Raw genomic sequence first — 13,877 nt, 5'->3', positions numbered from 1 at the left:
AATAAATTGATAGTGACATGTGAGAAGAAAAATAAGTACATATATAAAAGGCATAAAGAAGTAGAGCAATATCATAACATATTTGATTTTATGAAAAATTAATTATGAAAAAAATAAATTACAAAGGATCTAGAAAAAAAAATGGTAGCGACAACTACATTATTCGAATGTAAATATACTAAAAATATACTCCCTCCGTCTCATAATATAAGTCTCCTTTCCTTTTAAAGTGTCCCAAAATATAAGTCTTGTTTCTATTTTCAATCAATAATTCCACCCAAAATACCCTCATGAAAATAATTTAACTCCCAAAAAGTCCTCATAATTTCAACTTCCAATGTACCATTATTAATGATAAAATAGAATCTCATAACCCATTAAACTCCTCTACACATTAAACTATGCAATATTAATGTTGAGTTTTTATTTTTTTGTTAAAAAGAAAAAAACAATGTAAGTGTTTCCCAATAAAAATGAATCTTTTTATTTAAATAAAACAAGATTCTAGTTTACCTTAATTCTCGTGTAAAAATAGAATCAGGACTTATATTATGGGACGGAGGGAGTATATAATAACTTTAATTACTACGTTTTATTCAATTGATAGATAATCAACTAATACTTTGTTGTTAACGCTGCAACATCCCGTATCGTTTAAATCAATATCTTCAAAATACTCATCATCAATCTTGTAAGCTCTTGATGGAATGCATTGTAGATCATATAACATCATGTTCGAAAAAACAAAATATGGACGAAAATCATGTATTGTTGTCTTAACGTCTTCAACATAAACTCAAACCTCATTGCTTCTATTAAAATGATATGTGAAAATACTAGACACATTATGCGAATAAAAATGGCCTCCACGAAAAAGTGTTAAAACCATAAATTCAACATCTAGGAAATTCGAATATTCAACTTTAGGGGGCCATTTTTTTGGTTGGATTTTGTGTTTCTCTGATTTTTTGTGGAGAGCATAATATTGACTTAGAGATAGGGGAAGAAGTTGGCATTTTTTCAGAAAATTGAATTGACGAAAATGAGTTATGATGTTCGATAAGAAAACATCACTATTTATACTAAAACATTTTATGTTTATTTTGCATATTTATGTAAATTAGCTAATTAGTACACAAAATTATGGTTGATTGACAGTTAGCATAAATATTGATTGATTGATAACTTAATTTTATTACCATGTTAATAAGTTTTAAGAATTTCAAATAATATCAATTTAAATTGACTGATTGATTGACAATTATCCTTAAAGAAGGCAATAATTAAGATTGATTGATAATTTAAATTACTTGCCATTAAGTTGGTTAGTCAAATTTTCGAACATAATCAATATGACAAATAAAAGTTTCGGCCAAAAGTATATCATAATTAACGTCAATCACATTAATATATAAATGGTATATTCTTGATTTTCGGAAATCACATATGATAGCATGAAATTAATTGCCTAACTTAATAAATTGATCAACATAAATCACGATTTCCTTTGCATTTTTCATATAATTCTCGACCAAAATATTCCGAAATGCCACGTGGACACTCGATTTGAGAGTTTTAGTTTGTGAAGCTCTGGAATTGCTCGGTGATTGTGAGCTTGCCACGTAGGATTTAAAATTTTACTTTAGATAATAGTATAGATAGGATACCACTTGTAACTAGGGGTGTAAGTGGATTGGACTGGATTGGACTTTGTCAAATCCGAATCCAGTCCAAAGTTTTTTGGACTCGAGAAATTGAGTCCAAGCCCGATCCAAATATTTTTTGAGACCAGTCCAATCCAGTCCGATAATTTTTTCTTCAGTCTGAATCCAGTCCAGTCCGATTATTATATCTTTTTTCCCGATTTAGATTCAATGATTCACAACGTTTTTTGAAATGCTTGAGCATTTGACATCTGATGCAATTATCAATATTCGCATGTGAAAAGGACCGGAAATACTGTAGCCCATTTAGTGGCAAGATGGGATACGCATGATATCTCTGAACTTGTTTGTATGGCTCCCATTCCCCAAAGTATTACTACTTTGGCAGAATACGATTTGAAATAAATTCTAGTCTAACTTTTCCCCTCAAAAAAAAAATAAAAATAAAAAGTTGAATTAGATGCTTACCTTCATCTAAGTTGAGAGGAAGTAGAGAGACTAAGAATTAATCTGAGGAAGAAATAGAGAATGCGAGAGTCGATTCAGCGAGGTAGAAAGAAAATGAAGAGTAAGAGGAAGCAAGTAGTAAGGACTGAGGAGCGAAGTGAGATAGAATTAGTCGGCTACTAGCCTACTACTGCAGTACTGCTAGTATAATTTACTTACTTAACAAATGGAGCTAAGTGCAATAGTCTGACGTCAAGTAAATTGTCTGGCACCAGTTGAAATATTTAGAGAGGGAAGGTTGAAAACTCCAAAATTTAAAAAATAGTATCAATTTTTTTTCAAATATACATTATATATGTATTAAATATATATTATATATAAAAATATTTTTGGACTGGACTGGACTTATTGAACTCCAAAGGGATGAGTCCAAATCCAGTCCAAAAATATTTGGACTCGAAAATTAGTCCGAGTCCATTCCGAAAATTTTTCAGTCTAGTCCACTCCGACAAGTTTGGACTGGACTGGATTGGACTTTGGACTTTTCGTAGTCCGCTTACACCCCTACTTGTAACAGCTCGAATTTCTCCGACTACCTTACGGGAAGTTAAGCACAGCAGAAGGAACCTTAGTTGAGATAGCTTGGACTATTACCATCACACTCACTGAACTATACCAGGAAACTCGATTACCAATTCTATTCGATTCAAATCAACTATTATTGTAAAGTCCCGATTCTCTCTTAGTGTTGTTTCGCAAAAGCTTTGAGGCTATTGAGATTTGGAATTGTAGATATTGTATTTACTAGAACTGTAAACAGGCTTAGATTATTTCCCGCTTTAGAGTTGTTCGAAGAAAACATCATTATTAAGTGCATTTGAACTATTAGAAAAACTTCACATTGAGCTAGAAGAAGCTTTACTATAGCCTTATAGAGTTATAACTTCTAAGTGATTATAGAGCAATCAACTTCAAATATGTGATTCGTGGGTGGTGTTTGAAGTAATGACTATGTCTTCACCTTCTCAAAGTTCCACCACTTCTATTTCCTGTTATTGTGAGTCTTGTCCTAGTCCCACAACTACGACGATGCCGCCACCATCATCTTTATCACCATCTTCACCATCACCATCATCCCAGAAGACAAAAGCAATGTCTTGTAAGCAAAATCACACTACTTCGACTCCTCCAATTACACCTACTCTAAAGTATGTGTCTCGTTCCTTGGTCATCATTGCTGCTACCCCCATCATCACCGTCACCATTACCATCATAATCATCATCATCACTATCATTCACAAAGGGAAGACAATAATATATTTTAATTCTTCTCAAAGTTCCACCACTTGTACTCCTCCAAATACCCTTACAGCTCCGAAGTATGTATCTCAATTCGCTTGGTCATTGCCGCAGCCGCCGCCACCACGACCATCACCACTAATATTATCGACGAAGGCGAAGATGAGACCCAACTTGATTTCAACCTTAATGACGTCTCATGTACACAGGAAGTCACGGCGTGCCACAACGTATGGATGCATGGCTTGTTTTAGGCCTAACAGCAAGAAGCAAAAGGCTTCTGAGAAAATTGGTAAGTGATACTTCTCATGGTTTGCTTACCTAAGGGAAGAAAAGTTGAACAAAGCCATCCTTTATTGCCAGAAATCTTGGTTAAGCGTTGGTAGAAAGATTACAAGTATATAGGGTTTTGATTTTCCTCTTCTGATCTATTATGGCGTAAATTAGGGTGTTTTGGGTGAGAATTATCATCTTAATTACGGTTGAATACCAATTACATTCTTGTTCTTTACTAGCTATACAACACAATAATAACTTAATTGACGAGAAATTTATATCTTTCAATATATTAGTTCCAGTTATTTTTAGAAAAAGTAAAAAATATTTATCTGTTTCAATTTTCAAAAGAAAAGTGTGTTGCTACTATCTGATTGTAAATAAAAGGACGTCTGAATGAGAATTATTGTTGTCAAGTTTTGATTCTATCGAGTTACCTTGATAAAGCATAACCATAGTGTCACCAATTACTTTGAAAAAAAAATTATTTGAGTGCACTCGATACGATAAGCACCATGAGTAAACACTAGTTTCAATGCGAATGGGGAAAAAAATCCGGAAATTATTTCTCAATTCCAGCAAGGTTGAATTAGGTCAATAAGCAAAGTCACTTCAGCATCCATGTTATTCTCACAAACTGGAGTAATAATTTTCCTTGTTTGAGTTCCCGGGATCCAAGAGTCCTTCCAAATTTTAACCCTTTCTCCACCAATTCTCCAACATAGCCCTCTTTTGACAATACCTAGCTTCCCATATCCCTCTCCAAGTATAACTTGGGGGAGGATCCAAGCACTGCCTCCATAAATGACAAGTGAGGGTAGTATTTAGCCTTAAGCATAGAACTAAGTAAAAAATCCCCGGACTTTAAAATTCTCCACACTTGCTTATCGAGAAGTGCCCAATTAAAGAATTTACAATCCCGAAACCCCCTTCATATTTTGGAAGACACAACTTTCGCCAAGCTATCCAGTGTATCTTTCTTCACCTCCTTTTTGGCCTCACCAAAATTGAGCAACAAGAAAGCAAATCTCATCACAAAAAGAGGACGGAATCTTAATCACACTCATAACGTAGGTAGGGATAGATTGGGCAATAGCCTTAATCAGGACCTCCTTCTCGCCTTAGATAGAATCATCCCCTCCCACCCTTGTAATTTCTTCCATATTTTTTCCTTCACACCTTTCGTAATCACTTTCTTCAAAAATTATAAATAAAGAAAAACATAATTATGTGATTCATTGATCTCAATATACATTTTCAAATATTAATTTTTACTAACTATAATTAAATAAATATAAGCGGTCACCGGCTCACCGCATTAGCAATCATGCAAGTTCTAAGTGTGAAGGTTTCACTGTTTCAAGATTACTTAACAAGATAATGTGATTGAGAGGTGAGACAAAAAAAGATAAGAAAAGGAAAACAAGATATGTATACAACAAGAGGGAAAAATGATACAAGCAAAAAAGTAATATTACGAGATCAAAATACCTTCAGATAGAAGTACGGCAACAAATTTTTTTCCTTAAGTTGTAAGATGAAGGACCCTGCTAAACTGACACCTTACAGAGGTACAATCAGTCAGAGATGGTATGGAAAACCTCACTCCAAGATCCTCTAGTGGGATTTGATCACATGAACTTAAAGTCATGAGGTCAAACCTTTATCATTACTCCAAGCCTTGCTTGGTGAAGTACCGGAACAATTAGTAAGAAGAAGTTTTATCTAGTGATGAAGGGATTATCATCTGTTGAAACTGCAGTGCTCATCCTCCCAATGAAAAATAATTAATCTCGGCTGAGTTCTATTTGGTGCAAATACAAACCTTTCATCAAATGGTACCATTTCAACTAGTAATAAAATATTCATATAGTAATTTAAATAAAATCTTCATATAATTATAATCAAGTAATAAAAACAACAGTAAATGTTCAGTGTCAAAATAATCGGTGTGTAAAAAAAAAATAACAGATGAAGTAATTATGATACAAGAATAAGTAAGCCAAGGGTTGTCTCCCTCATTTGCGAGAATGGATTGCTCACTGAAGACTCAATACATCCATCCAAATGGCTGTCCCTCGGCTATTGACAAAATGACAACCTCAAGAAGGCCTAAAGCAATACGACGAGAATATGAACTCAATACTGTATCATCTGACCTCAGTTGATCCAACAATGTTACACTTCAACTGATCAAATATGCAAGGAGCAGTTTGACTTCATTAAAAAAAAACATTTGCACACTGTTTTTTCTTTGGGTTTAAGGTAGTCGTCTACAAAGATCAAAAGGAAACTATATAGTAGAATAGTTAGAGATGAGCAGTCTTGATGAGCAGTCTTGATGAGCAGTCAGGAAGTTAGAGAATCAAGCTAGTTGTGGACTATGCATGCTCCATATGCTCGAATACAATATACACTATACAGACTTGTGCCAAGAATCGATCAACATTGATAAAAGAATTCAATATCAGATTGAAATCTCTCCCTTGCAATGGGGCACATCTAATACCATCACAAATTCAATATCAACAACACAATCTCCCCAACCAAAATGAAATCAAGAATTACACTCGTAATAAACCAACACTGGCCAACTTAACTTAAAACAAATCAATCAAAGCAATGAACACAGGCATAATATAAAAATTAGAATTGGACATTGCAATGATCTTGTAATGATGTTTAAATTAAAATCAGAGTTCATCCTCCATCCTCAAATACTCACCAATATCAGCCTGATGAATAACCACCATAACTTGCGGGTCGGATTTACGGACATCTTTGGTGGATTTAGTGGCAATGCCGAAACCCAAGGGAAGATCAGACATAGAATAAACAACAATACCATCACCAGCATTAATATCTTCAGTAATCCTGCCTAAATGAGCCTTCAAAATAGAGTTTCCATACAAAAATGACATCTCAGAGGTGGGTTTAAGCCATACCTTATGCTTAGCATTGGCGGCCAGCAAAGGGAGTGCGTGAATAGTAAGATGGAAACTTCCATGGTGGGTGAACTTCCCAACTTGTACTCCCAACGAAACCAGTTTCTCCTTCGAAACGTTCGTTGCGCGTTTCACAAGAGATTCGCTGGCGTAGTAGACCCGGTTCTTCTGGAGACGGAAACAGTACCGACGTGGGCTCGGATCTTGCCCCGGCCCTTCGTAGGATGGGTTGTCAACTATGTTTTTCAGGTTGTTGCCCACGAATTTGAACAGCTTCTCGAAAACAGTCGTCGTTTCTTGCTCGTCTAGGGTTCTCATCTTTCTTTCTTTTTCTTGTTTTTTAGTATCTTTAGAAATGGATTGCAAGCTGCTGTTAATGCTGCCGATTTCGGGTTTAGGGTTTAAGAGGAAGAAGAAAAAGGGGGAAGACGAGCTGATGAGGTTTACCACGCGTGATGGTGGTTGACTTTGGCATTTAGATGTATTGAAAATTTCACTTGTTTCTTTTTATATTCCATCCGTCTCATAATATAGTAATCAATTCTTATTTTTTACGATAACTAAAGAAAATAAAAGAAGTAGTAGGAATTCTCAATTACAATATTTACCGAAGTGTTTAAATGATACTTTTATATTGAAACTAGTACTTAAGGCCCCAGAAGCTATTGGAATGGAGGCAAATGTTTTTGTCAACGAGTGCCAATAGAAGGCCTTAGCTGTTTTGGGCCTCAGAAAGTTATTCAAGAAATATACGCTATCTTTTTGCAAGTTATTATTCATTTTTTGATGAATAAATTCAGTTTGTATGCCATTTATTATGCAATGCTATCATTTAAAATCTTGTGGATGGTTTTCAATGTCGAAGAACCTGCAAATCAGATTTTTTTAGCATTTTATGAATGTTTGGAGAAAGTCATTGTTATTAGGTCTGATAAGGGGCAGAACTTAGAAAGTCTAGCCATACAAATGTCTATGTTTTATGATTATTAGTAGTTGGAATATAAGAGGTTCGAGGAGGCCTTTAGCTATGGAAGAAGTGAAAGTTTTTTGCCAATCTAATAAAGTTAATGTTATGATGCTATGTGAGACTAAAGGGCCAACTCCTCCTTCTGAGGGATGTGTTAGGTACTGTGGATTTACTGAATTTGATTTCCTTCCGTCAATGGGGTTAGCATGGGGGAATGTGGATCATGTGGAAGAATGATCGTTGCAATCCATTTGTTCTATCATCCATTAGTAAAGCTTCTCGATTTTGGGCTTGCAAAATTCAGCTATTAACCATTGATTTTAGCTTTATTGCCATTTTTATATATGCTCCTCCTAATTATAATTTGAAGTATGAATTTTGGGATGAATTAATTAATTTTATTAGAATGCTCGAAAGCCCTTTCATTATTTTAGGGGACTTCAATGAATTAAGTTCCCATTTAGATAAACTAGGGGATGCTGAATTTAGATTTTCCAGATTAGCAATTATGAACTATTTCTATGCTGCTATCGAATGTATAGAACTCCCTTTTGAGGGGAACCCTTATACTTGGCGAAAATCAAGAAGTGGTCCAAATAATATTTAGGAAAGATTAGATAAGGGGGTTGCGAGTATAAGTTGGCTAAATGCTTTCCCAAATGCAAGAATTATGCATCATTTTTTCACTTTTTCTGATCAATGTCCTATATCATTGGTCATCAAGACCCATTGCAATCTAAAAGCCCCCCCTTTTAAATTTGATAAAGTATGGACATCCCGAAAGGATTTTGATGTTTTAATAAAGAAAACTTGGTGTCAAAAATTTCAAGGTTCGAATATGTATTGCTTAACAAGGAAGTGCAAACTTTTAAAAGAAACTACCAGATTTGGCAATGTAGCTAGACAATTAAGTACTGTTGAAGAAAAACTGGTAAGAATTCAAAACTAATTATTAGAGCAAAATGATTGTCCTCAATTAATTAGACAACAAGATTTTTTTTTGGCTAAGCAAGCAAAATTGCTAGAGTTTCAAGACTCTTATTGGAAAATCAAGGCTAAAGCTAATAATTTAAAATTTGGGGATGCAAATACAAAGTATTATCATGCGTGTGCTTCGATTAGACGAAATCGTAATTTAATCACTTCTATTAAGGATCCGTCAGATCGTTCAGTTACTCAACCAAAATTAGTAGAAGAATGTATTTCTAATGCGTTTAAGAAAAGATTTACTAAGAATATGGATTGTTGCTTTAATTATGACTCTGATCTATCTTTATTAGAGTGTATAATTTCGAAAATGATAATATAGACTTATGCGCTGATATATCGATAGAAGAAGTAAAAGCTGCTCTGTTTGATCTAGCACCGGATAAATCTCCGGATCCAGACGGGTTTACTCCTTTCTTCTATCAGAAGTATTGGACTCTTGTGGGAAACTCAGTGTATAGGGCTATTAAAGCCTTTTTTCACTCCGGAAAAAATTTAAATGAAATTAATCATACTTTTATCACTCTAATTCCTAAAATAGAAGCTCCTTCTAACCCAAATCATTTTCGACCTATTAGTCTTTGCTCAACTATTTATAAAATTATTTCAAAAATTATGGCTAATAGATTGAAAGTAGTGTTGGGTCGGATTATTCATCCTTTACAAGGGGCTTTTGTCCCCGAAAGACAAATTCAAGATAATATTTTATTAGCTCATGAAGTGTTTCATTCTTTTAAGAATAAAAAAGGAAGAGAAGGGTGGTTAGCTATTAAATTAGATATGGAAAAAGCTTATGATAGACTAGAGTGGAGCTTTATTTTTGCAACTTTTAGAAAATTGGGTTTTTGTGAAAAATGGATTAATTGGCTCCACAATGCATTACAACTGTGTCCTTTTCCGTTATTAATGGTATTCCTGGAGATATGTTCTTCCCTTAGAGGTATTCGTCAAGGAGATCCTCTTTCTCCGTACATTTTTATTCTATGTGCAGAAATTTTAGCTGTCAATTTTTCAAGTTAGTTCTATAGATTCTCGATTGATTGGGGTCACTCTTGGTCATTCTAGAGTTAACATTCCTTTTTTAACTTTTGCGGATGATACAATGATTTTTGCAAAAGCTAAAGTAGAAAGTTGTCATGCTATAAAACTATTCTTAACAAGTACTGCTCAATGTCAGGCCAACTTGTCAATTTTCATAAGTCTGCTTTTCAATGTACTACAAATACCCAACAGAATTATTGAGGTTTTTCAGAATATCTCAGATGGAAGAACTTCTATCACTAGGTAACTATTTGGGTTGCCCAATCATTAGTAGCAAGGTCACAAATGCAACTTTTAGCTCATTCAAGAAAAAGTCTCCTTCAGCTTACCAAGTGGAGAGCTAATTCTCTATCTCAAGCAAGTAGAGCCATTTTAATTCAGTCTAATCTAGCTTCTAAAGCTAGCTTTCAATGCAAAGTTTTACTCTCCCTCCTTCTATCCTCTCTTCTCTAGATAAAAACTATAGGAATTTTCTTTGGAATAAAGATCCGAATTCTAAAGCTCCTAACTTGATAGGTTGGGATAAGATTTGTACTCTAAAAAATTTGGAGGATTGGGGTTGAGAAAAGCTAAAATTAATAATTTAGTCTCCAGTTTAAACTTCTTTGGAAAATAATTAGATGCCTAATAATCTATGGGTTAAACTCTAAGCAAAATATTTAAAACAGACACCTTATTACTTATAAAACTAAAGCTAATGTATCTTGGCAATGGCGTAAACTAATGTCGCTTCGTACGCCTTTTAAGCAAGGTCTTAGATGGATGGTGGGGAATGGGGAGAATATCTCATTTTGGAATGACAATTGGGTGTTTAATTACCCTATTAAAGATAAGTACTCCCCTATTATTGGGTCAGAGGAGTTGATGGTTAATTTTTTCATGACAGATTCTGCTCAATGGAATAAAGAACTTCTCTTAAATTATGTTCCGATTAATGTAGTGAATGATATTGTAAAAAATTTTATCCCTTATAATGAGATGGCAGATAGGATTTTTTGGGGTCTTACTGCTGATGGAGAATATTCGGTGAAATCAGGTGCTGCTCTGCTTCAAGGGTATGGCTTAGATCCGCCCAACCAGGTTAGGTTTGCTTGGATTTGGGGTTGTCCATCCACCCAAGATTAAATTCTTTTTGTGGAAAATTTGTCAGAATGGTCTCCTACTAAAAAGAGATTAGAAATGAGTCATTTTTCCTTCCTTTAGAGTGTGTTTTTTGTAACTTTCACTCTGAAGATGACCATCACTTATTTCTGACTGTCCTTTTATGCATGATGTTTTAGAAATAGTTAATGTCAATGGAGTTTTTTCTCCCCTTCCTATTGATAATAATGATCTTTCTTTTATTGAGTATTTTTGCAATCTTAAGTCTTGTTTGACTCTTAAGAACCTCAATTTCTATGCTATTGTGTGGTGGTTCATTTGGTATGCTAGAAACAATATCACTGTTCGGCAGGAAAGCTTTTCTCCTGCCAAATTAGGAGCTATGATCAAAGCTTATATGCGTAACTAGATTGTTCCTGTTCTAATTTTTCCAATCTGGAATATAGTCAACAAGTTGTTAAAGAAGCTAAAAAGCCTAGACAGAATATTATTTGGTCCCCCCTCCTCTTGATTTTCTTAAACTTAATTTTGATGGTTCCAAGTTGCAGGATGGTAGCACAGCTTATGGATTTGTTATTAGATATGTTGTGGGTAATCTTTTGCTTAGTGGTGCTAATGCCATTGCTGATAATAATTCTATTTTAGTTGCTGAGGCCTGGGGTCTAAGAGAAGGTATAAGGGGAGCTCTCTATCTGGGGGCTAAGAATATTATTATTGAGGGTGATAATCTCTCGGTTATTCAAGCATCAAAAGAGTCTGGAAAATTCCCTGGTCCATCAATGCTCTTATTAATGATGCAGCGGATGATTTAAGAAAATTTGATAAGTATAATATTCAGCATGTTTTTAGAGAAGCGAATTTGCCTACTGGATGGCACATAATGGTCATTCCACTACTAATCTCTGTTATTGGTTTGAATCTCCTGATATTGCTTTTTCCACGATCATCCGTAAGGATGCTTTAGGGTGGCCTGTTAATTGGGTTCCTCCCTAGTTTCTTTTTTTCTGGCTAAAATATATATATATATATATATATATATATTATATAATATATATATATATATATATATATATATTGAAACTAGTACTTTATTTTACTTTTCCTTAAAAAAATGAATGTTTATTGGAATGGTGTAAAATAATAAATAGGACACATATTTTAAAAAAAAAGTAGAGATATTTTGAAAAATTTGTATAGAAATAAGTATAATTTAGTCCAAGAAAATTAATAAAAAAATAAAACAAACACAACATTTTGGGACACCCAGAAAGAAATGTGATCACTTTATTATGGGACGTAAGGAGTATAACACTATCTTATTTTTAAAATAATTAAACTTGGAGTGACTAAACACAACTGTAGTCTACTCGACGGAACCCTAAAAATCCTCGTTATCATATTCTCTATAAAAAATACCTTCTCTTTATAAACATATTCTCTCCTCCTCCTAGGAGTGTAAGCGGACTACGAAAAGTCCAGAGTCCAATCCAGTCCAGTCCAAATTTGTCGGACTGGACTGGATTGAAAATTTTTCGGACTGGACTCGGACTCAAATTTCGAGTCCAAATATTTTTGGACTGGATTTGGACTCATCCCTTTGGAGTCCAATAAGTCCAGTCCAGTCCACAAATATTTTTATACATAATAATTCCTCCGTTTCTAAATAAGTGCAACATTTGCATAGTGTTTACTATTCACAGTTTAAACTTTAATTAGCTTTGGTGATTTAGGGTTTAGGAAAAATATAGTCATGTGGGATCTTGTTAGATTCGTCTAAATGTGAATTTTTTTAATATCAACTTTTTATAATTTTTACTTATTGATAATTGAAGATATTAATGGTTAGAATAATGCATTGGCAAACGTGAAAACAAGAAATGTTGCACTTATTTAGAAACAGAGGAAGTATATGTTTAATACATATATAATGTATATGTTAAAAAAGATTGATACTATTTTTAAAATTTTGGAGTTTTCAACCTTCCCTCTCTAAATATTTCAACTGGCGCCAGACAACTTTACTTGGCGCTAGACTATTGCACTTAGCTCCATTTGTTAAATAAGTTAATTATACTACTAGTAGTACTGCAGTAGTAGGCTAGTAGCCGACTACTTCTATCTCACTTCACTCCTCAGTGCTACTACTCACTTCCTCTTACTCTTGTTTTTCTTTCTACCTTGCTGTCTCGACTCTCACATTCTCTATTTCTCCCTCAGTTTAATTCTCAGTCTCTCTGCTTCCTCTCAACTTAGATCAAGGTAAGCATCTAATTCAACTTTTTATTCATAGTATTTTACTTTAATTTAAGCTTTCAATCTAATTTGTTGATATTGATAATTGAATCAGATGTCAAATGCTCAAGCATCTCAAAAAACGTTGTGAATCATTGAATTTAAATCGGGAAAAAAGATATAATAATCAGACTGGACTGGATTCGGACTCAAGAAAAAATTATCGGACTGGATTGGACTGGACTCAAAAAAATATTTGGATCTGACTTGGACTCAATTTCTCGAGTCCAAAAAACTTTAGACTGGAATTGGATTTGGCAAAGTCTAATCCAGTCCAATCCACTTACACCCCTACCTCCTCCCATCTCTAGAGAATAATAAAACTAGGAGATTTTTTTTTTGTAGACTAATAGTATGATGATAATTGAAAAAAACTGCATTGAAACTTCAATAAATCAACAATTATCTAGACACAAGTGACCTCAATTTGGATAAAAATGTTTCTATATTTGTTCGAGAATTTTCCAAATTTCGTACAAAATACATGAAAATTGATGCCCTCCTTCTTGCAATATCTATGTAATATGGGGTTATATCGCCCCAAAATTACTTAAAATCGCCCAAAATTCATTTTTTCGGACTATTTTACCCTTTCCTCCTTTACACACCACCCACAACGCCCCTCCACCCCCTACCTCTTCACTGCCACCTGTGACCTTCCACCGCCGTCACCTACCTCCCCCAACCACCACCATCACCCACGTAGAATTTTTTTTTTTTTATCAAAACTCACAACAACATATAAATTTCATGTATTATAAATCTCAACATAACAAAAGCCGCACCAAAAGCAAGCTACAAAAAAGCAGCACAGAGCAAAAACCCAAGACAGCAAATAAAATTCAACCAGCACAATGA

The 13,877-nt window shown here is 34.2% G+C and overlaps 1 protein-coding gene across 1 annotated transcript; it reads right to left on the bottom strand.

Moving 5' to 3' along the window:
- Nucleotides 1–6,112: 6,112 nt before the first annotated feature.
- LOC104900865 (uncharacterized) lies at nt 6,113–7,112 on the bottom strand. The gene has a single exon (XM_010688396.4). It carries the CDS (start codon nt 6,947–6,949, stop codon nt 6,380–6,382), a length of 570 nt encoding a protein of 189 aa, XP_010686698.1. The 5' UTR covers nt 6,950–7,112; the 3' UTR covers nt 6,113–6,379.
- Nucleotides 7,113–13,877: the final 6,765 nt, after the last annotated feature.

Source organism: Beta vulgaris, chromosome 1 (genome assembly GCF_026745355.1).
Source record: "Beta vulgaris subsp. vulgaris cultivar EL10 chromosome 1, EL10.2, whole genome shotgun sequence".
Taxonomy (NCBI): Eukaryota; Viridiplantae; Streptophyta; class Magnoliopsida; order Caryophyllales; family Amaranthaceae; genus Beta; species Beta vulgaris.
This window is presented reverse-complemented; position numbering and strand designations above follow the sequence as displayed.